The sequence below is a fragment of the Zootoca vivipara genome, chromosome 1 (assembly GCF_963506605.1).
Source record: "Zootoca vivipara chromosome 1, rZooViv1.1, whole genome shotgun sequence".
In the NCBI taxonomy this organism is placed as follows: domain Eukaryota; kingdom Metazoa; phylum Chordata; class Lepidosauria; order Squamata; family Lacertidae; genus Zootoca; species Zootoca vivipara.
The window spans coordinates 43,928,371-43,949,435 of record NC_083276.1 but is presented as its reverse complement, the minus strand read 5'-3'; the positions used below and the strand labels follow the sequence as shown (position 1 = coordinate 43,949,435).

General features: G+C 44.6%; 2 protein-coding genes across 4 annotated transcripts in view; one reads left to right on the top strand and one right to left on the bottom strand.

Annotated features, from left to right (window-relative positions):
* The window catches only part of GANC (glucosidase alpha, neutral C), a 29,302-nt gene extending 17,168 nt beyond the window's left edge, over nucleotides 1-12,134 (bottom strand). The window contains exons 1-11 of one of the 2 annotated variants that reach the window (XM_035112203.2): nucleotides 12,015-12,134; nucleotides 10,608-10,670; nucleotides 9,595-9,703; nucleotides 7,266-7,393; nucleotides 6,711-6,893; nucleotides 6,509-6,557; nucleotides 6,146-6,215; nucleotides 5,619-5,715; nucleotides 1,500-1,680; nucleotides 1,108-1,258; nucleotides 36-274 (exon numbers count right to left, since the gene is read on the bottom strand). In XM_035112203.2, coding sequence (XP_034968094.2) covers nucleotides 36-274; nucleotides 1,108-1,258; nucleotides 1,500-1,680; nucleotides 5,619-5,715; nucleotides 6,146-6,215; nucleotides 6,509-6,557; nucleotides 6,711-6,893; nucleotides 7,266-7,393; nucleotides 9,595-9,703; nucleotides 10,608-10,670; nucleotides 12,015-12,043 — 1,299 coding nt within the window. In that variant the 5' untranslated portion in view covers nucleotides 12,044-12,134. The remainder of the gene's footprint in view (nucleotides 1-35; nucleotides 275-1,107; nucleotides 1,259-1,499; nucleotides 1,681-5,618; nucleotides 5,716-6,145; nucleotides 6,216-6,508; nucleotides 6,558-6,710; nucleotides 6,894-7,265; nucleotides 7,394-9,594; nucleotides 9,704-10,607; nucleotides 10,671-12,014) is intronic. The other variant, XM_035112211.2, reaches the window with a different exon arrangement.
* A 1,091-nt stretch (nucleotides 12,135-13,225) lies between these two features.
* TMEM87A (transmembrane protein 87A) overlaps nucleotides 13,226-21,065 on the top strand; it is a 28,212-nt gene continuing 20,372 nt past the window's right edge. For both annotated transcript variants that reach the window (XM_060275078.1, XM_060275064.1), the window contains exons 1-4: nucleotides 13,226-13,433; nucleotides 16,972-17,032; nucleotides 18,941-19,038; nucleotides 20,753-20,869. In XM_060275078.1, coding sequence (XP_060131061.1) covers nucleotides 13,275-13,433; nucleotides 16,972-17,032; nucleotides 18,941-19,038; nucleotides 20,753-20,869 — 435 coding nt within the window. In that variant the 5' untranslated portion in view covers nucleotides 13,226-13,274. The remainder of the gene's footprint in view (nucleotides 13,434-16,971; nucleotides 17,033-18,940; nucleotides 19,039-20,752; nucleotides 20,870-21,065) is intronic.

The window sequence follows — 21,065 nt, the reverse complement described above, 5'->3', positions numbered from 1 at the left end:
AATTTTTTCCTCCCTGCTTTCTCTACGTTACCCACCTTGCGCTTTTTCTTCATAAGTATCTGCTTCTGCATCCTCTCGGGATTGCCAAACTTCTCCTTATTCCATGTGAAGTACCTCTTCCCATCTGTGTGCTCGATGTCGAGCCATATGACGTCATATGGGATGTCATGCATATCAAAACCAGCATCTACCCCTTCTACGTCGTCCTCGTCTTCATAATTCCAGCGGCACTGGTGGTAGCCAAGGGAGAAGAGTGGGGGCAGGGCTTGAGTGCCTAGCAAAAAAAGGGGGGGAGGGAAAACAATGCTATCATCCAAATTAAAACCAAAGTCACAATTAAGTGCTAAATGTTTTTTTTTTTTATTTTTGCTTGAACTTTCTCAGCTGCACTAGAGGTATAAAAAGTGTACAAGAAGAGTGCCGTTGTAATGAAAGTAGCACAGAATCCTTTTCCTTACTTTGAAACGAGAAAGTGCTTCGGGCTGCTAATGTAGCTTTGTGAGCAGTTATTTGCCCACCTGCCAGAGGCTATGTCCTGAAGGCGCATGCTATGTCAGGCATCCCCAAACTGTGGCCCTCCAGATGTTTTGGCCTACAACTCCTATGATCCCTAGCTAACAGGACCAGTGGTCAGGGATGATGGGAATTGTAGTCTGAAACATCTGGACGGCCGAAGTTTGGGGGTGCCTGTGCTATGTCCTCCTTGCTGCAGGTAAGCAGATCTGGGCCTGCACAACACCGCCCTGAGTTCCACGATATGTGAAAGGTGAGACAGAAACAAAATACAGGGGTGGGGAGATGTTCCTTTTTGGTGAGTGGCTTGTCAGTGTTACCAATGAAACTGAAGTTGTGACACAGATGTGGTAGATGCAGACAGAACGGGCAATGAACTTTGTAGTGAACTGCTACTTATTTTTATTTATTTTTTCCTCTCTCTCTCTCTCGCCCCCGACTCTGTAACAATGGTTCTGTATCTTTAACTGCTTAGATCTCTCCCTCACTCTCTCTCTTACATACACAAGCTGGGTGTGCCACCTTAATGTTTATTCTTGCCACTTAAAGCAGTTTCAGGATGTAGAATGCAGCATTTGTATTGTAAGGCAGTACCTGTCAATTGTGCATACTGCTTAAAAATATCAAAGGGTTGGGGCCCCATTAGGATGAAAGTGTCAATTATCCCACTTTCCGACATCCAGCACACATCCGTTTGAGGAAGCACTCTCTGCTTCGAAGTTTCTGGAGTTCTGGAGGACAAAACCTGTCAAACAAAACAATCAGAAAAAGGTAACGGTGTGGCTTTTGATACACATGGAGGTCCCACATGGTGAGTTTCTAGGTGCCTGTCGTCACTCAGCCTTTCGTGCCCCAGCAGAGGTGAGAGGATGCCCACTTCAGCATCCATTCTGCATTGCTCCCAGAGTTATCTAGAATGTCACACTGACCCCCATGCACTGCAGAAGTGCTTCCATGCAGGAGCAAGATTCCAGCGCTGGTCTCACCTCCATTGCGGCTTTTGTAGCAATCTCCACCAGAGTTTCTGAGGAGTTCAGCCAGAAGATCCCAGCGGTTCTGCCGGGTTTGTGAGCCAAGAGCAAGGGCACTGAACCATAAATGCCCATTTTGCTGTGAACTTCGTATCCGAAGACATCCAGGTTATAAAGCCGGTAGACATCGCCATCGCTGGAACAGACAGACAAGATGTTTGCCCAGAGCGCTTTGTTGATGCTGGAGGTAGACGCTACTTCTGTTTTCGTCCAATGCAAGAGACTGATGGCTATTGATTTAATACTTGCTAATGGCACCAGCGGAAGCAGCTGCCCATAGAAATGGTTTATTATGCTATAAGTGGAGTGCATGACACTGTAATTGATGAGGGACGGGGCTCCTCCAAGGCGCTGGGATGGAGAAGGTGATGCTGCTCTTCCCCGTGAGCACAAGCTATGCTGCTGGGGAACAATATTCCCAGAGGACGCCCCTGAATGTCCACATTTGCTTCCCAAGAGGACCCAGTAAGGGACCCTGAAAAGGGAACAAGAGCACTTTCCCCAAACCCTGATTCTGAACCAGCAAATAAGGGAGAGTAAAGCAAATTACTGCAGCCCCAGAGGAGAACAAGACAGCTGAGGTGCCACTAAATCATCAAATCCTATGAAGATGGGAAGGCAAAAAGAGAGGGGTTTTTTTTGGGGGGGGGTGCCAGAAAAGAGAGAGATAGGATAGCAGACAGACAGCAAAGCCATGCTGAAAACTCCACCCACTTTTGGCACTAAATCCCAAGGGACTTTTCTTGTGAATCAACCAGCCTTCAATATTAATAATAAAGAAATATACAGGATTGTACCATAGGCTTCAGCTCACTGTTACTTCAGAGGTGACTACTGTAGTGTTTAAACTCTGCATGCTCTACAAAGACAATTAGAACTGGGATTTGAATAAATACAGACTGTCATCTCTGTAGTTTTTTGTTTAATAGTTGGCTGAATGTAATTCTGACTCCCAAGGAGATCACTGCTGCTCCGGTTTAAGGCTGTCAGCCCCTTTCAAAGCATGTTTGCTCAGAGGTGAGTTCAGCTTAATCCGATTCATAACAAATATGCTTAGGACTGCAACCCACTGATCTCTCCTGGTCTAGGTATCCCTAGACACCTCTGTACCTTTTATTAGCTTGTTTGCATACTATAAACCTAGCAGAGCAAAAAACACCACAGCAACCCTAAAAGGAACAATAGAGCAAGGTGTGGGATGAGGCCCCAAATAAAACTGTCCCCCGAACTGGGTTTTTTTCTTTTCTTTTCCTAGATGAGGTATTTGGCAAAAGATGTATTTGTTTAGGGTGGAGCTATCGGAGAAGAAAAGAGTTCATCAAACAAAACAAAGGTCAAGTTCAACTTGTCCCGCTTTCACTCTGCATTCTCAGGCATCCTTGCTGAGATATGATGCCATGTGCAAGGATCTACTGATGGGGCTTTACAGGGGAGGAGGGCTACTCCATTGACGTCCCTTTCCATCATTTACCTGAGCATTAGTACTCTTCCACTACCATGGCCTGAGCTGATGCAGTAACACAGAAGTTTAGGTAAGTTCTAACACCACCACTGGGGCAACCCAGTCAGATGGGCAGCATATAATACAATTGTTGTTGTTGTTGTTATTTGAAAAGGTCAGTAACAAATTGCTAATACAGTCAAACCTTGGTTCTCGAACAGAATGTGTTCCGGGAGTCTGTTCGACTCCCCGAACCATTTGAAAACCAGGGTGTGGCATCCGATTGGCTGCAGAAGCGTCCTGCAGCCAAGCGGAAGCCATGCCAGATGTTCAGCTTCCGAAAATCCTTCAAAAACTGGAACACTCACTTCCGGGTTTCGATCGTTCGAGAGCCGATTTGTTTGGGAGCCAAGGTGTTTGAGATCCAAGGTGCGACTGTACACAAAGCTGCTTCTGTAGCGGATGCAGCTTTTGTGAGTAAAAAGTAACATTTTTACATTTATAGACCACCCACTAGCCCAGCGTTTCTCAACCGCTGTTCCGCGGTACACTAGTGTGCCGCCAGACGCTGGCTGGTGTGCCGGGACATGCCGCGGCGAGAAGGGTGATTTGCTGCCTTGTCACGTGCCGCTGGCCTTGGGCAGCCCCCCACCCCCAAAAGAGAGAGAAGAGGCCAGGCGCTGCAGGGCGCTCCGAGCGCTCGGCACTTTGGAGCGCTCCGCTCTGCAGCCGCCGGCCTTGGGCAGCCCCCCCCCCAAAAAAAACAAAAGAAGAAAAAGAAGAGGCCAGGCGCTGCAGGGCGCTCCAAGCGCTCGCCGTTTTGGAGCGCTCCGCTCTGCAGCCGCCAGTTCCAGGCACCAAGGCGGCAGGCCTTGGGCAGCCCCCCCCCAAAAAAGAGAGAAGAGGCCAGGCGCTGCAGGGCGCTCCGAGCGCTCGGCACTTTGGAGCGCTCCGCTCTGCAGCCGCCAGCCTTGGGCAGCCCCCCACCCCCCAAAAAAAGAAGAAGAAGAGGCCAGGCGCTGCAGGGCGCTCTGAGCGCTCGGCACTTCGGAGCGCTCCGCTCTGCAGCCGCCGGCCTTGAGCAGCAAAAAAGAAAAGAAAAGAGGCCATGCGCTGCAGGGCGCTCCGAGCGCTCGCCGCTTCGGAGCGCTCCGCTCTGCAGCTGCCGGTTCCAGGCACCGAGGCGGCAGGCCTCGGGCAGCCCCCCCCCCAAAGAAGAGGCCAGGCGCTGCAGGGCGCTCCGCACGCTCCTTGCTGCTACAGCAGCAGCAACAGCAGCCGGTTCCAGGCCCCTCTGGCTGGCTGGGGCGCTCGGTGGTCTCGCTCTACAGGGCATGGAGGTATGTCTTATGGAGGTGGTGTGCCTCGTGATTTTTTTCACGGAACAAGTGTGCCGTGGCCCAAAAAAGGTTGAGAAACACTGCACTAGCCACATCCTCTTCTCTCTCTCTCTCTCTTTTTTTTAAAAAAAGAAGAACCAAAACCAAACAAAAACTCCAGGATGTCTGAGAACAACCTGGGAAAGGGGAAGCTGTGTGAAGAAAAATGGAACCGATGCTGAGGACTAGGAAGCTGCCTGAGATGAGGGCCTGGGAGGCAAGGAAATTAAAGTGCAGAAGCAGCATGGCATAAGCAGGGGTCAGCAAACTTTTTCAGCCATGGGCTGGTCCACCGTCCCTCAGACCATGTGGTGGGATGGACTATATTTTTTTTTTGGGGGGGGGGGAATGAACGAATTCCTATTTGTGGACTGTCTGTGGGCCAGATTTAGAAGGCGATTGGGCCAGATCCAGCCCCTGGGCCTTACTTTGCCTACCCATGGCATATGATAAAGCAATGGGCACTGTAGCAGAGATTTTATTGGTGAAAGTGGCAGAGGGGGTGTCCTCAAACACCATCTTGAGGAAAGCCTCATAGAGGGCTCAAGGAGGGGGAAAAAATGCTCCAGGCTGTGAGTTGGAAGGTCTAGACCAGGCATCCCCAAACTTCGGCCCTCCAGATGTTTTAGACTATAATTCCCATCTTCCCCGACCACTGGTCCTGTTAGCTAGGAATCATGGGTGTTGTAGGCCAAAACATCTGGAGGGCCGCAGTTTGGGGATGCCTGGTCTAGAGGCAGAGGCTGCTTCCAGATGGGTGTTTATTGTGAGGCGGGTGCTCCTCATGCAGGCCAATTTTACCTGGCATCTCTGCAACATCAAAATGCCATCTTGCATGCCCCACCCCCACTTGCTGCCAATGACCCACTTGCGATGTCTGAATGAGCCATTCGCAGGATCAAGCCCCCAGCTGGAAGCACCCTGGATGTCTAAAGATAAAGAACAGAGCAGGCAGTGGCAAGAGAATCAGAGGCAGCAGAACTCTAAGGGAAAGAGGGGGGAGAAAACTGAGGAAAGGAGAGAGTAAGAGTCATTCATTTCTTTATTCAATACATTAAAATACCACTTAATTACTTCCATTTCTAAGCAGCATACATAAAACCAATCCATGGAAAATGGAAGAAGAAAGGCTTAATCGTGCGCCTGAAGTTCAACAAGGAGGGTGCCTGTCTAATCTCAGTTTGGGAGGGAATCCCAGAGACTTGGGCAAAGCGGCCCTTTTGTCAGCATTTGATGCATGCCCAGTTACAGTACCTGGTGTTTTTAAGGAGAAGTGTCTCTGCATGCTGAGGTATTCCATAGACATGTTCAAATCCATGTAAAGAGAAATCTAAGCCTATACTGCTGGGACCTGTAAGAAGAATCGCAGAACTGTAGAGTTGGAAGGGATGCAAAGGGTCATATAGCCCAAACCCCTGCAATTCGGGAATCACAGCTCAATGATCTCTGACAAATGGTATAAGAAAGAGGATGAAGTCAGAAAATCACTCTGGAAAGTGGCTTATATCCCAATAGTGCTAAAACTGGATTTACTAAAAAATCATAGAGGTATACAAGACCGATACGTTTAGCACATATGTGCTCACCATTTCCAGCCCCTGTAGTTAAATGTACACAATCTGAACCACAGCGTATAACAAGCAGAGAAGATGTCAGCTATGGAAAAATGACTACAGAACAAACAGTGCCAGGTTATTTTTGCAAGTGATCCAGTCCACATATGACACACGAACACATATATTACAGATATTACAAGCAGAATTGAAAGACACTATACTTACCATTAGTTTTGATGTCTACAAATTTGCCAAATTTTTCTTCCCAGAGACCCAAGTCATCTTGGTTTTCCTGCTTGGATAAAAATAATCAAAATCTAAACTACAGGGCAATTGTATTCATGTCAACTCCAAGATCCATGGATTTCAGTGGGGCTTACTCCCACAAGTGTGTGTTTAGGGTTGCAGTTTTACTGACTCTGGTCAAGAGCTAACTATAAGGCCACAGTCCTAATTCCACCACCCTGGAAGAAAGCCTATTGAATTCATTAGCAATGCTAAATTACCAGTAACTATTCTCAGTTAGAAGGACTGATTTGTCTCTTGGAGAATCCATAAGGCAAAACTCTACAAATAAAAACTGTTTACCTTAGAGGAATTAGCTGATCCTTCTTTCTCTTCTTGCAATGTAGATTTCCTAAGTAATGCCCCCCCCCCCCAAAAAAAAGAGTGATCAGTTTTTATATTTATATATAGACTTGCCTACAAATATGTACTAGTAAGAGTTTTAGGACTGCATCCCAAGATAATTTAACTCCAGTTGGATTGTGGAGATAGAGACATATCATACCTGCTTTGCGGGGCTGGCTGGAGGTGCTCAAAATACAGCAGGCCATTTGAGTTTGTACTCCATACAATCTCCCCCTTGCAAACAAACTGTATCTGAAAAGTATTTGCAGTGACATGAAGTTGCTGGTCTTCATTGGCACAAGCCAACACAAGTTTGTCTGCATCTTTATTCAATACTGTTAGACTGGAAGATGAGAAAATGGCAGTCACAGATAAAACCTTTGAAAGCTTGTTCCCAAATTGCAAACAGCTGCACATTAAGAAACTGATCATTCTAGTTGAACAAAAAACATCAACTTCTAATTTCATTCCCAGGGCATATACAACTTTTTCACACTTAAATGCATCTCTGGCCATGCAGATCTACACATTATATGCAAGGGTGAGTAGAGCAACAACCCACCCTTGGATTCCAAGATAACTCAAGTTATGATGTCACTGAAAATACAATTCTATACACGTCTACTCAGAAATAAACCCCACAGATTACAGCCCGAATCACATACATGCGTCCTCAGTTTCCATCTTATTTAGCAAATTCTGCTTCATAGCTTACCTGAGGCAGACAGGTTCTTTAATGAGAACATCGGGGACTTCATATCTTGGTTTGAATGGCACTTTCTCATTAATTTTAAGCCTGAAAATATTCCCCTCTATTTCAGAAATTTCTACTAAAAGAGGTTCCTGGGGATAAGCAGAAAAAGAGTAACAATTAGAATATTCATGTGGCTGGCTGATGAATTACATTGATTCATATATCTACAGTTACCATAACAGAGGGGAAAGCCATGGTGGAAAGAGTTTCTCCTGGGATGTTTTGGGTCACAAGAAATAAATGCAGTTAATGTCACTAGAAATAAAGGCAGTTAATCCCCTCTTGCATGCATCTGTTTGCACAGCAGCAAAGATAAATCGTATAAAAATGGAAGTCCAAACCAACCACAGACTTTTGGAGAATATTTTAATGTTTATATTGTTTTTAATTGATTCTATATTTGCTTTAATATCTGATTTGTGAGTTGCTTTGAGTACTTGGTGGCAAAGCAGGGTAGAAAATAGTTATTAATAATTCTCACACTTTAGCATTATTGCTTTTGAGTAAGAAATATATAACTGATCTGAGATAACTGATTAACTGTATACTTGTCAAGAAGCTGGGGGATCATGTGTATCACTGATGCTACTTAATCATAAAGGTAAAGGGACCCCTGACCATTAGGTCCAGTCGTGACCGACTCTGGGGTTGTGGCGCTCATCTTGTGTTATTGGCCGAGGGAGCCGGCGTACAGCTTCCAGGTCATGTGGCCAGCATGACAAAGCCGCTTCTGGCAAATCAGAGCAGTGCACGGAAATGCCATTTACCTTCCCGCTGTAGCGGTCCCTATTTATCTACTTGCACTTTGAGGTGCTTTCGAACTGCTAGGTTGGTAGGAGCTGGGACCGAGCAACGGGAGCTCACCCTGTTGCAGGGATTCGAACCGCTGACCTTCTGACTTAATCATAGTTACCAGTAAATTAAGCCGTAGTTTGCAAACTAAAGTCTAAGCATGGTTAGACTGCTTCAAAGCTATCCACAGTTAGCATTTACACTGTTGCAGAGGTAGTACTGTAATATGGTTAGTTCCAAAAAGGATAGGGAGAGGAGCATTAATGTGCCAGAGAGAGAGAGGGGGGGAGCAGTTAGACCCACAGGGTGATTCCAATCCTCTAACCATATTTAGGAATGTTGCATCTGTACCAGGCCCCGTTCTTTAAAACAATAATTATAATAATGTTAAGAGTACTTGGACTTGGTCCATTTGAAAAACACAATCTTGATGGCTTACCTCAACTGACATTTTTTACAGCACCACCACTGTGGGTTAATGTGCTGAAAAGGAAATGTTAATACAGGGGATGCATCAAAATTGCTATGGGTGGAATCCAGTTGGTGACGTTCCGAGACAGTGGAAGCATCTGCTATTGGAATAGGAGGGAAAACAATTTTTTTTACATTTACTGTCCTCGCTGCAGCGAGTTGCGGGACTCTCCAGGTCAGGGCGGTAGGTGCCACGGGAGACTGCAGAAGCGAAGGGAATCATCAAAAATGGCCTCACTTCCTTTTCGGTAAGCAGTAGGTGGTGGAATTCAAAGTAGTGATATAGAGATTGCTATGTCAGCGCAAGTGTTTTTTTTGCCTGATGGAACCATCTCCCCTCTCCTCCTCTCATGTGCTATTCTGGGGCTTCTTCTGCCCCCCCCCCAGCTGATCTGGGTGGTGCATGGGGAGAAGAGGAGGGGAGAGGCCCCATTGAGATAATGGGACTTGTGGAGGCCCCCGCTGGCACAACTATTTAGTTGAATTGAAATAAAAGACACAGGATGTTGGTACCAACTGGGTACCAACACCCTGTGTCTTTTATTTCAATTATTTGTGGCTTGTAGGTTTTTTTTTAAAATCAACGTTTTAACATTTTCACTATCATTTTTATCAATTTTTATCAATTTCAGTAACAAACTTTAGAAAGCTAGGACACAAATTGGTTTAACAAATAAACGAACCCATTACTTCAGAGGATCTCAGAGTAAAATTAATTAGCTGTGGAAGAAAAGCTTTAACTTCTCACTTGCACAAGAGATCTGTAGTTCCCTGGTCATGCAAGAATCTCAAAACTGAGTAAAGATTACCTGAGATATCATCAGTAAAAATCTGAGTAAACATTATCTAAGAAAATGAATATTATCAGGGTAAACATTATCAGTATAATATTGTTGTTGTTGTTTAGTCATTTAGTCGTGTCCGGCTCTTCGTGACCCCATGGACCATAATATTACATAAGCGATAATCTGTATTGTAAAGTGTTCATTCCTTTTCTTGATCAGTGACATTCAGAGTATATGCCAACCTTGCATTCTTCACTGACGATTTGGAATTTGACATGGCTGTGGGATAATTCCACTGTATCCAGCAATGCTCGGTATACGGACTTCCCAGGACATAAACGTTTCTGACGCCTGACAGATAAACAAGAGAACACAATCAAGTTACTTATTTAATGATCCAGGGTGCAATTCTGCTCACTATTAGGTTACTTAAATCACATTGATTCCAAAATGGCTTAAACAGTATTGCTGCCCAGATTTACATGTTTTCAGAGCTTCATGAACTAGTAACAGTGGAAATTAACCATCTACTTATGGGGTATTCCATATATATGTTAACATATATAATTTTAACCTGAAAATTTAAAATGCTATTCAATTCTCTGGTACACCTTTCCACAGCAAAGCACATCTTCTCACTATTTATAAATCCAACTCTATTCGTGATTTTAAAAAATATTTAGTGGTGTGACCATTGCATGCAGTATTTTCTCCATTATGATATGCTGGAATTCTTTTAAGAAGCTTTGATGCCAACAAACAGTAATGTTTTAATGTCCTGGAACTCTGGAAAGAATATAATGTTATGCACTTTTGGGATTTTCTGCTTCTCAGAAGATGAAATACCGGTAATCCCACTTTTTCACCTCTGTACTAGAGGTTTTCCCAACCCTCCAGAGCAGATTTAGGGGTAGTGCACGGGAGTATGGGGGTAGGGAGGATGGGAGGGAAGGTGCCGTTAGCCTAGCTGGAGCCCTTCCCTGGCTTTTCCTAGAGCAGTGTTTCCCAACCTTGTGCCTCCAGCTGTTTTCGGACTACATTTCCCATCATTCCTGACCACTGGTCTTGCTAGCTAGGGATGATGGGATTTGTAGTCCCAAAACATCTGGAGGCACAAGGTTGGGAAACACTGTCCTAGAGCACCAGGATAACAGAATCTAGCCCTCCGTTTTCATAGTGCTATGGTTTGCAATGTAGTGTTAGTACAGTAGTCATGTGCCTTTAAGAGTGAGTGATAAACACCCACATTCCTTACCTGTAGAAGGCAATCTGCTTGCATGTCTTAAAATTGCTTTTGCTCACAGCCTCATCTTCAACACTAGAAAAAAAAATAATGCAATATAATTTAAGGTGATACTGAGAATATGAATATGCACCCCTCTCATGGTGACCATGTTAGCATAAACTCAGGGTGCTTCCAGATGGTTGCTGTTTTCTGGGTAGAATTCAATTCCATACCAGCAACTTCAAGCTGTGCAATTAAAGTTGGCACTGCAGTGCAACAACAAGAACAACAAAAAGGCTTTTTGTGCTTAGGAAAGTGCTGGGGAAAGGCACTGGAAAGTCTGGAGTAGCAATATAATAATAATAATAATAATAATAATAATAATAATAATAATAATAATAATTTATTATTTATACCCCGCCCATCTGGCTGGGTTTCCCCACCCAGTCTGGGCGGCTTCCAACAGAAAAATAAAACACAGTAATTTGTTAAACATTAAAAGCTTCTCTAAACAAGGCTGCCTTCAGATGTCTTCTAAAAGTCTGGTAGTTGTTTTCCTCTTTGACATCTGTTGGGAGGGCGTTTCACAGGGCAGGCGCCACCACCGAGAAGGCCCTCTGCCTAGTTCCCTGCAACTTGGCTTCTCGCAATGAGGGAACCGCCAGAAGGCCCTCGGTGCTGGACCTCAGTGTCCGGGCAGAATTATGGAGGTGGAGATACTCCTTCAGGTATACTGGACCGAGGCCATTTAGGGCTTGGTTTTGATATACACAAAATATCAGAACGGATGCATACTGAACAGCTGATGATGTGTAATCTTCCTTCAAATTTGGTGTAGACAAATCAGGATAAGTTATAAACAGGTCATCTAGAAGCAACCTCAGATTGTTCAGTATAAAGGGTGTGCTGTGCAAAAGTAACCTCCAGTCATTGTTTTCTAGTTACTATGTTATATAAATGAAGCCTGCTAGCAATATTTTTGGCATAAGAAACTGTTGCTTTTCTTTTCTGTGACTCTGGAATGACTTGTTATCAGACAGATATTAAATATGAGCTTCTAGCTGTTTCTTTCACTTATTCTTAATTTTTCATTTACTTGCTTATAATTATAACCAGTGCTTTCCCCCCCTACAAAAATGTTTTGGAGTACTCTCATTTTCCTACCCATATTTAAAAACTGCCCCTCAATGAGGCCAAACTTAGATTCAAAAAATGTTTAAGGGTATGCATCCCCCTAGAAAAAAAGCGCTGATTATAATACTTCATGTCTATTGCTGCATGTTACCACTGACATATTACCAGCTGTATCTATGTCAGAAAACAAGGTAACTTAAAGGTGGGTTAAATAAATACTTATATTTTTATTTTTAGAAGCATGCACTATGATTTCAACCTAGGTTTACTAAACAACTACTGCAGAATCATATGGTATTTTACCTTACTTCTTCCTGGCTACTTGATGCCATGATATCCCACTCCCGGAGCTATTTTTGAATAGTCACTACCGTCGCTGCCGGCTAGAAGCGGAGAAAAGCCCCCAACCAATGGAGAGTTTTGGTTTCACTCTCGCATAGCATGCTGGGAAATGGAGTTTTTGTTTCTCGTAGTCCGGCCCACCGGATATCTTCGCGAGGTGGTATGGAACGAGGATGCAAGACATTTGCAGTGTCTAGATAGCTAAAATTGCGTCACTGTCTTCTTCTAATCAATACACTCAGCTCTTCGTGTTGCATATTAATGTCTTTGTCAGTAGATACACAACTTCTTGCTGCATTTGAAGCAAGATTCTTAGAGAGTACAGGTGGGGTTATTGGATGAGATTCTTTGCATGCTTATTGGACTGAATACACTTCCAATAAAAATGGATAGGATCACACTGTTGTGATTTAGTGGGCTTGTTTAGACATATTATTTCAGAATTTAATATGGCTAATGATCATATGCCCTATATTGTGTCATTTCACCTGCTTCTTCAGGAAAGGCAAGACATGAACATGGTGTACAAAGGCAGGTGAGAGAAAGTGACTCATCTAAGCAGACACACTCCCAATTAATGTGTCACCTGTACCCGTAAAGAGTTTATAATGAACTCTGACTCAAATGAAACTTTGCAAGGTGTCAGGTGCGAGTGGAATTAATAACTCAGGTTAATAATCCTATTGCTGCACAGCACCCCAATCTCCGAGCAGTGTGAGATCCCCAGGGTCCGTGCTTCCTTTGGAGGAAGGTATAGGCGGCAGAGACTGTGATGTCTTTCTGATAGATGGTTTATTTACATGTACTGTATATATAGCAGCCTGAGCCAACGATGGAGGAGTTTGCCGCAATAACATCCCAAGAAGACCATGCTTCCCACATAGTCCGCAGCCTATTCAAACAGAAATCAAACATTGCTTGGACTCTCTGCCTTCTCAGCTTCTACCTCACCTCACCTCTCAACTCACGTCCATGTCCGAAGCATGACCGCGGCCATGACGTCACGCCTCTGACGTCCCTGTCCCCCGGTGACGACGAGAGGGCCGTGACGTGCGGAGGCGCCGCGCCCCGCCCACCGCGGTGCGCCGCCCGAGCCAATCCGGCGCGGCCTCATCACCCTCCCCGCGTCCCTGGGCGCCGAGCCTGGCGGGCCTGGGGGCGGAAGGGGCGGGGCGAGAGTGCCGGAGCGGGTTCTGCTACTGACACTTGGCTGCGGAGGGGATGGCGGCGGGAGTGGCGTCGCTCTGCGGGATGCTGCAGCCTCTGTGGCGGCGCCGCCGCTCAGGGCCGACGCTGCTGCTTCTCCAGTTGCTGCTCGTGTGGCCGCCGGGCCCCGCTGCGGCCGGCCCGCTCTCCAAGTGGCGGCTGCCGGTGCCCATGGTGAGCCAGCAGGGCCCCTCTCGCCGCCTCCGTCCCGTCCGGCGGTCTGCACGGACGGATCCCCGGGAGAAAGAGGGAGGAGGGGTGGCGGGGATCGGCCGCCTTCGGCAGTTTTGGCGGCTCAATTTGGGACCCCGGCGAACGAGTCTCCTGACCCGCGTCGCCAAGCTGCACGTGTGAGCAGCGCAACCCGGAGCTTCCCTCCGTTCCTGCGCGCTGCCTTGTCGCTGCTCCAGGTGCATCGAGCGCCGGGGGCCTTGCTGGCTTCTCGTTGCTGCTGCAAAGCGCAGCGTGACTGCGAGGAGTGCCGTTTGCCGACTTTACGCACCCGGGCAAGGGTTTGCTCTACTACTTCCTCGTTTTGAACACCACGTTTAATTCGATCTCAGACTCTGGCCTCCTAACCTGTGGTCCGTGTCTTGCAAAGGACGACCGTGAAGTAATAACAGAGTTGCTCCCTGAGGAGGTGCAGGGTGCATTTTCCTCGTCACCTCATTTTTCGCTGCCTTCCCTCCCCAACCGCCACCCCACGCACTGGGGGATAAAGAGATAATTGTTCCTGTGGTGCTGAAACGTTGCCACGTCGAGATCTCAGCCCCAGATCACGATTTTCCAACAAAAATTGCATATTGATCACAAAGAATCGCCTGGTTCTAGCTGCTAGTAAGGAATGGTTTAATACAGATAATTGGATCTGTCAAGACTGGCGAACATGCATGGGTGCGCTGTTTGTACAAAAAGTGAGAGACAGTGCAGTACAGGTGTTGTTTTTCAGAGATAATCTGTGCAAATAAGTGCTCATGTGAGCGGGCAACATAGGAGGAGCAATTCATGGAGAATCACAGTAGTTGTGTCCTGTACACAGAGGTAGCTGCTGCAATCTTATGTGTGTACCTGCTCCAGGGTTACATTGCTCACAAAAGAGGGTCATGGTTCATTTGTGACGGAGGTAGCAACAGAATCCAGGACCTCATCTTTTGCAACCAGAGTCCATGGCTGGAATATCAGGAGGGTTGGTTGTTGTTTTTTTTGGTAGTGATTATATACTCTTTGTAGGATTCCCATCAATTTTATACTTATTTAATTTCCTCCCCACCCACCAGAGAGCTTTGGTATGCGTGCAACACTCCTGTGAGGAAGGCCAGCTTGACACCATGGCTGATACTAGAATACTGAGTGAGCTTTGTGCTTGGGTTGGGATTTGAACCTGGGTTTCCCATTTCTCCACATTGGCACCATGTATCAATACATGTGTAGCCATTTTTTTCTTTATAGGCAGTCTTTAGTATCTGATGTACATTGTATGCATCACAGAGCTGCCTTGATCTGCTCAGATACTGACAAGTGTCTTTTAAATGACGCTGGCAATTTGCCAAATGCAATGTTTGCCAACTGATCCACATTTAAGGCAGCACACATGTAAATATGTGAAAACCCACTGACATGAGAGTCTTTTCACAAGTTAAATGAACTGTGTCACACTGTTGTCAAAACCAAATCATTTATCCTGCAAAGTAGAGTGACTCATGCTAAGACCAGACATTTATAATGATCTGAGAAACCCTGAAAAGAATTAGTTACAGGTAGGTAGCCGTGTTGGTCTGAGTCGAAGCAAAATTTAAAAATTCCTTCAGTAGCACCTTAAAGACCAACTAAGTTTTTATTTTGGTATGAGCTTTCGTGTGCATGCACACTTCGTTTCAGATACCTGAAAAGAATTGTAACACTCCTGTTTCCTGTGGTTTTTGCTTCTGGTTTATATGTGTGGCCAAATTATCTTCACTACTTGGCTGAATGTTAAAAGATGAAGGATTGGAATAGACCCACTGATTTCAAGACTAAGTCTGACTCAGGTCTCAATGCTTTTATCTCCTGGTTATGAATACTGTGTGGTAACTTAGCAATGGATAAATTGTTGACTATAGCTCTGAAGAGATCAAAGGCATATTAATAATATGTGAATTAATTAACATGTTTGTTCCATTCTTCATCAGAATTGAGTGCAGGTAGTTTGCAATTTTTTAAAAAATAATAATAATACAGTGGATTGGAATCCTACACATGTTTTCTTACAAGTTAATGCCACTGTTCAGTTGGACATATTCCCAACCAAGTGGGTACATGGCTATTAGCATTTATGTGGTATTTTTCCTCAATGCTAAAAGCACTTGTCATACATCATCTTAATGATGGAGCTGTACAGTTTTCTCCACGTGACTAATAGAGACTGAGGAGACATATTTCATGCCTGGCTGGGGCTGATGGGAATTGCAGTCTTAAATATCTGGAGAGCACCTGTTTGGCGAAGGCTGGCTTAAAGTATCAACTGATTTTATGGATGAGTAAGATTTGAAATTAACACCTGGTGCCTGCATGTTTCACCATCACCACCAACAAGAATCGATCAAAACGGATCACCTTCCTTAGGAGTTTTTAACACATGCATGTTCTTTGCTTGACAGCATCAAGTAAAGACATGCATGTGTGAATGAGCCTTCATAGATAAAATACCAGCATATCCTGATGGTGACGCATGTAAATATGAAAAATAAAGTAGTGCCACTTTAAATAATGGGGCCAGATTCAACTAACCTGTTGTGCTAGTAGAAGCGAGTGCAAGGACCCCCCTGCTAATGAAGGCGGGCTTCGCTTCTCTCCCCCTGCATATCTAGACTTTTAGAAGACATCTGAAGGCAGCCCTGTTCAGGGAGGCTTTTAATGTTTAATAGATTATTGTGTTTTATTTTTCTGTTGGAAGCCGCCCAGAGTGGCTGGGGAAACCCAGCCAGATGGGCGGGGTATAAATAATAAATTATTCTTATTCTTATCTTATCCTTTGCATTTCTTCCAAATCTGCTGTGTAGGGTTGGGAGAATTCCCGGAATAGTGCACCGCTTGGGAGGAGATGGGAGATGGTTCCATCTGGAAAGTATTAGTGCACCGTTGAATTCTACCCTATAATTCTTTGTGGAATTCATTTAGATGTGACCCATCAAGCACTGAGTAAACAAGTGGTATACAGCAATGTATGTACCAACTTGTGATGCCTCATCTGCCTATGTTTACTCAGAAACATAGTAATTAATAAATAAGTAATTTCTCATTTCAGTAGGAATTATTCCCAGACAAGTGGGCAGATGGCTGCAACTTTAGCACTTCCCATTTCTGCCATTAATACAGCAACACGTAAGAGTACAAATGTAATGTGTATACAGGAGTACTTGAGATCAGGGATGGGGAACTCATAGTTCTCCAGATGTTGGCCTCCATCTCCCATCAGCCTCAACCAGAACGACTGATGGCCAGAGGTGATGGGAGCTGTAGTCGGGCACCAACTGGAAAGCTACAGGTTCCCTTTTCCTGCTTTAATGCATGCTTTTACAGGTACATAGGAGTTCGACATTATTGGGGTAATATAATATATTCTTATTTACCTAGTATTATTGACAAGTAAAATATATATTAACTAAAGTGTTCTCATATATATGATGGCCTTCCATTCGAGCTTCTTCTGTTTGCTTCCTTTTTTCCTCTATAGGAGAAGAATTTATTTAACTTTGGAAAGATTCTCTTCAGCAACACTACCATTTTCTTAAAATGTAAGTGCATTCATACTATAGCTTATTGTATAATATGGCAGGTATTTTGTAATAGTTGAACAAGGCACTGTTTGCCTTGTTTTTAAGACACCTGAAGGCAACCCTGTATCGGGAAATTTTTAATGTCTAATGTTTTAGAGTTTGGATTTGGATTTGATATCCCACTTTACCATTTTAAATGTGCTGTAAGCCGCCCAGAGTGGCTGGGGAAACACAGCCAGATGGGCACGGTATAAATATTATTATTATTATTATTATTATTATTATTATCTTTATGAGATTTTATCATCATACAAATCTTATAAATATTACAAAATCACACACAAATTAATACAATCACCAGAGTAATTCACCTACACAGTCACACTACACAAAAATAATTTAAACGCACAACCCACATATACAATCACTCAGCATTCACTCTCCTTATACCCCCCAAATCACTCTACTCAATTCACCCTTTAATGAAGCATTCAAACATTCAGATAAGCAGTACAGTCATACCTCAGGTTACAGACGCTTCAGGGTGTGTGTTTTCAGGTTGTGTCTTTTCAGGTTGCGTCCCGCGCCGAACCCGGAAGTACCTGAATGGGTTACTTTCGGGTTTTGGCACTTGCAGATGCGCAGAAGCATTAAACCGCACTTTGCGCATGTGCAGAAGCACTGAATTGCGACCCATGCGTGCGCAAATGCGGCGCTGCGCGTTGAGCATTGCTCAAAATTTGTTGGAAACATGCCTCCCGCACGGATCATGTTCGCAACCCGAGTGTCCACTGTAATCATGTACCAAAAAATAAGTGCTAAAAACAAAATTTGCATGTAGAGTTCCAAGCATTGCTCAAAATTTGTTTGCAAGGCTAATCAGTGTAATGTCCATGGACCATATACCTATAACCTAACAATGCCCCCCCCCCCCCCGGAGATTGATTTGTTAATTTGTCTACATTGGTTGTGCATTCTGGAGGTTAAGCTTTGTTCAGCACTTTACTGCCTGTCCCTGTTTTATAGATTTCATTTCTATCTCAAAAGGGCAGCATGCATAAAAATGTCATAGGTTTATTATAACTACTGTATTATAATTATAATTATTTAAATTTATATACTGCCCTATAACCACAAGTCTCAGGGTGGTTCACAGGATAAAATTACAATATTAAAACACAGAATACATAATCCAAATAAAAACAGAAACAACTGAATATGCCCCCCCCCCAAAGAAATCCCCACATTTTAAAAGGGCATTGGATGGCAATCAACCAAAGGCCTTGTTAAAGATGTATAGTGTGTGATAGATTTTCTGGTCAGACCACTTTTAAAAAGACATAAAACACGTAAAAGGCATGATATAAAATGGCACAGCAGTGAACTGTAAAGCTCATTTGTTAGCCCTTTTCTTGATACAAAGGGAGTCATTTGTTAGCGTGAGCTTGTGGCATTTCATGTTTTGTCCTGAAGGTTGCATTCTTGGCATTAACTACCCTGTTTATCAGAGCTCACCGTATGGCTAGATGTTTGGGATACAACTCTCTCCACCTTCCTGCCTCACTGTAATAGGCTGAGGTTCCAAATTATGACAGGCTGCTGTGTCAGCAAAGCACTCCTTTGTATGGAAAGGATCTTGCCGAGCTGGATTGCTTGCAGTTGGTGCAAGTGCTGTGCTAGTCTATCCTAGATGGGGGAATGATAATGGTATGCCGAGTCCAATATTTGGATTAAAAAGCATTATTACTACAATTGTTTCTAGACTGCCTAAAAAACAAAAAGAAGACATGGGTTGTTAAGGGAAGCCCTCATACCCTCTTAATCTGCTCTGGAGTGTGGGGTTAATGAGATGCTATCAAGAACCTTTTAGTAATACAAAGAGGGGAATATGATGCTTCCTGTGTTTCTCTTCTCTTATCTCTTTAGTTGAAGGCGATGAAAGTGCATGCAATCCATCTCAAGGCTACAATGTCAGCTGGTACTTGAGGTATTGTGACTGCTACAATGAGGTCTTCAATTTTGGGGTAAGGAATTGGGATTAGGAACGACCAAAGCCATGCAATCTGTTGCTTAAATTATGCAGCCTACAAATTATGCAGTAGCAAATAACCCCAGCTGCTGTGATTGTTGAGCATAGTTCGTCAGCCACTATTGCCTGAGTTAGAGCTGTGGTAACTTAATTGATTTATGTTCCACTACATCCTTACATGGGGGGGGGGCCGCTGGGGTCTAAACCACAGAGCCTAGGGCTTGCCGATCAGAAGGTCGGCGGTTCGAATCCCCGTAACGGGGTGAGCTCCCGTTGCTCGGTCCCAGCTCCTGCCAACCTAGCAGTTCGAAAGCACCCCAAAAAGTGCAAGTAGATGAATAGGTACCGCTCCAGCGGGAAGGTAAATGGCATTTCCGTGCACTGCTCTAGTTTGCCAGAAGCAGCTTAGTCATGCTGGCCATACGACCCAGAAGCTGTCTGTGGACAAACGCCGGCTCCCTTGGCCTATAGAGCGAGATGAGCGCACAACTCCAGAGTCGTCCGTGACTGGACCTAATGGTCAGGGGTACCTTTACCTGTACCTTTCCATCCTTACAGGTTCAGGATACAGTATTCGGCCTCTGTCTCCAACAAGTTTACAAACTAAATGTGAGGTTGGCTGTCTTGAGGGAACAAAAAGTGGCAAGCTAAAAGTAATATACAGGCCCATGAGCAGAGTTCCAGGGTATAGCTAGGTCATTGCAAAGTCATTGTCCAGACACTTCGCATGTCCCTCCCACTCGGCTTTTAAATAACAGGGGAGGCAGCGCATCATTCATGTGGTTCTTGTTCCATGTGAGAAGCCTGAGCATGCAAGTGTGCATTCCTACTGGGGGCTGGGAGGGTCTGTGACCTTAGTATGGGACCCAAGTTCAACCCTCCGATTCTCTCTCCACCTCGAATTTGGCCAGCCCTGCTGATTGGCCAGCCACCACTTCACCTGCCCTAGGAACTTCTCTCAGGAGGCGGGACTGACTCAACCAACTCCTCCTCCCTTGCTGGGACATCTGACAACAACAATTCTCCCCAATAATGCTAAGGTTGCAAGTTTGAGCCTCATATGAGACAGCTGCATATTCCTGCGTTGCAGAGGGTTGGACTAGACGATCCTCAGGATCCCTTCCAACTTTATGATTCTGTGATTCTGTTTTCCCTGCCCTGTATTTCATGGGAGGAGTTTGCTACTTAAAGGGGGAACCTTCCTGGAAATTGTAGATATAAAACCAGTGCCCTTTAATGGTGTCATGAAAGGAGCAAATGAAGCTGCCTTGATAGAAGACATTTTGACTGCCTAGCCCAGTATTATCTGCACTGTCAGTAACTCCTTAGGGCTGCAGGCCATAATGTCATTCCTTCAAAGTGTTGTAACATAAGCATAATTCCAGTATTTCTATTTTAATATTTTGCCTAACGTTCATCTGGATTTTAAAATTGCATTTTGATATGTATTGACCTTTTCCTTGTGATTGTGATTGTAATATGTGTGGCCCGCTTTGAGATTTTGTTTTTTAAAAGTTATTTTAAAAATGAAAAATCAACCTGTCTTTCACAGGTCCTTTTAATGGGGGGTGGGTGGAGTGCCTGGCATTGATGTTTTAGGTGAGATGCAGGGTTGGCTGTCTTTTCAGTTTCTTAGCTGCTTGTTGAGTTAACCCCTTGATTTCACTGACCCTTCGGCTAGATAGAGTCATGCCATGTTGTCTTGACAGGATGAGCAGGCAGAGGTTTATGTTGGACGTACTGTAGAAAACCGTCCAGGCTGGCCAGGATACTACGCCATGTCTTCGCACTACTTCCCCAACTGTTCTGAACTCTTCAGACCGCAGGTAGGGTGGAGGGGGGCAGGGTGGGGGGGAAGGTACACATATATCCCTATTACTGGCCATGAAATAGCTTGTGGCATTATGTTGCCTTTGCAAAAGGCCATGTGAATTACTAAGGGACAGAAACTCCCCGAAAGATGGGGTTGCAAGGAGACTGGGTTCTGAGTGAAGTGTGTTGTTTTTATTTATAGGTCCTATT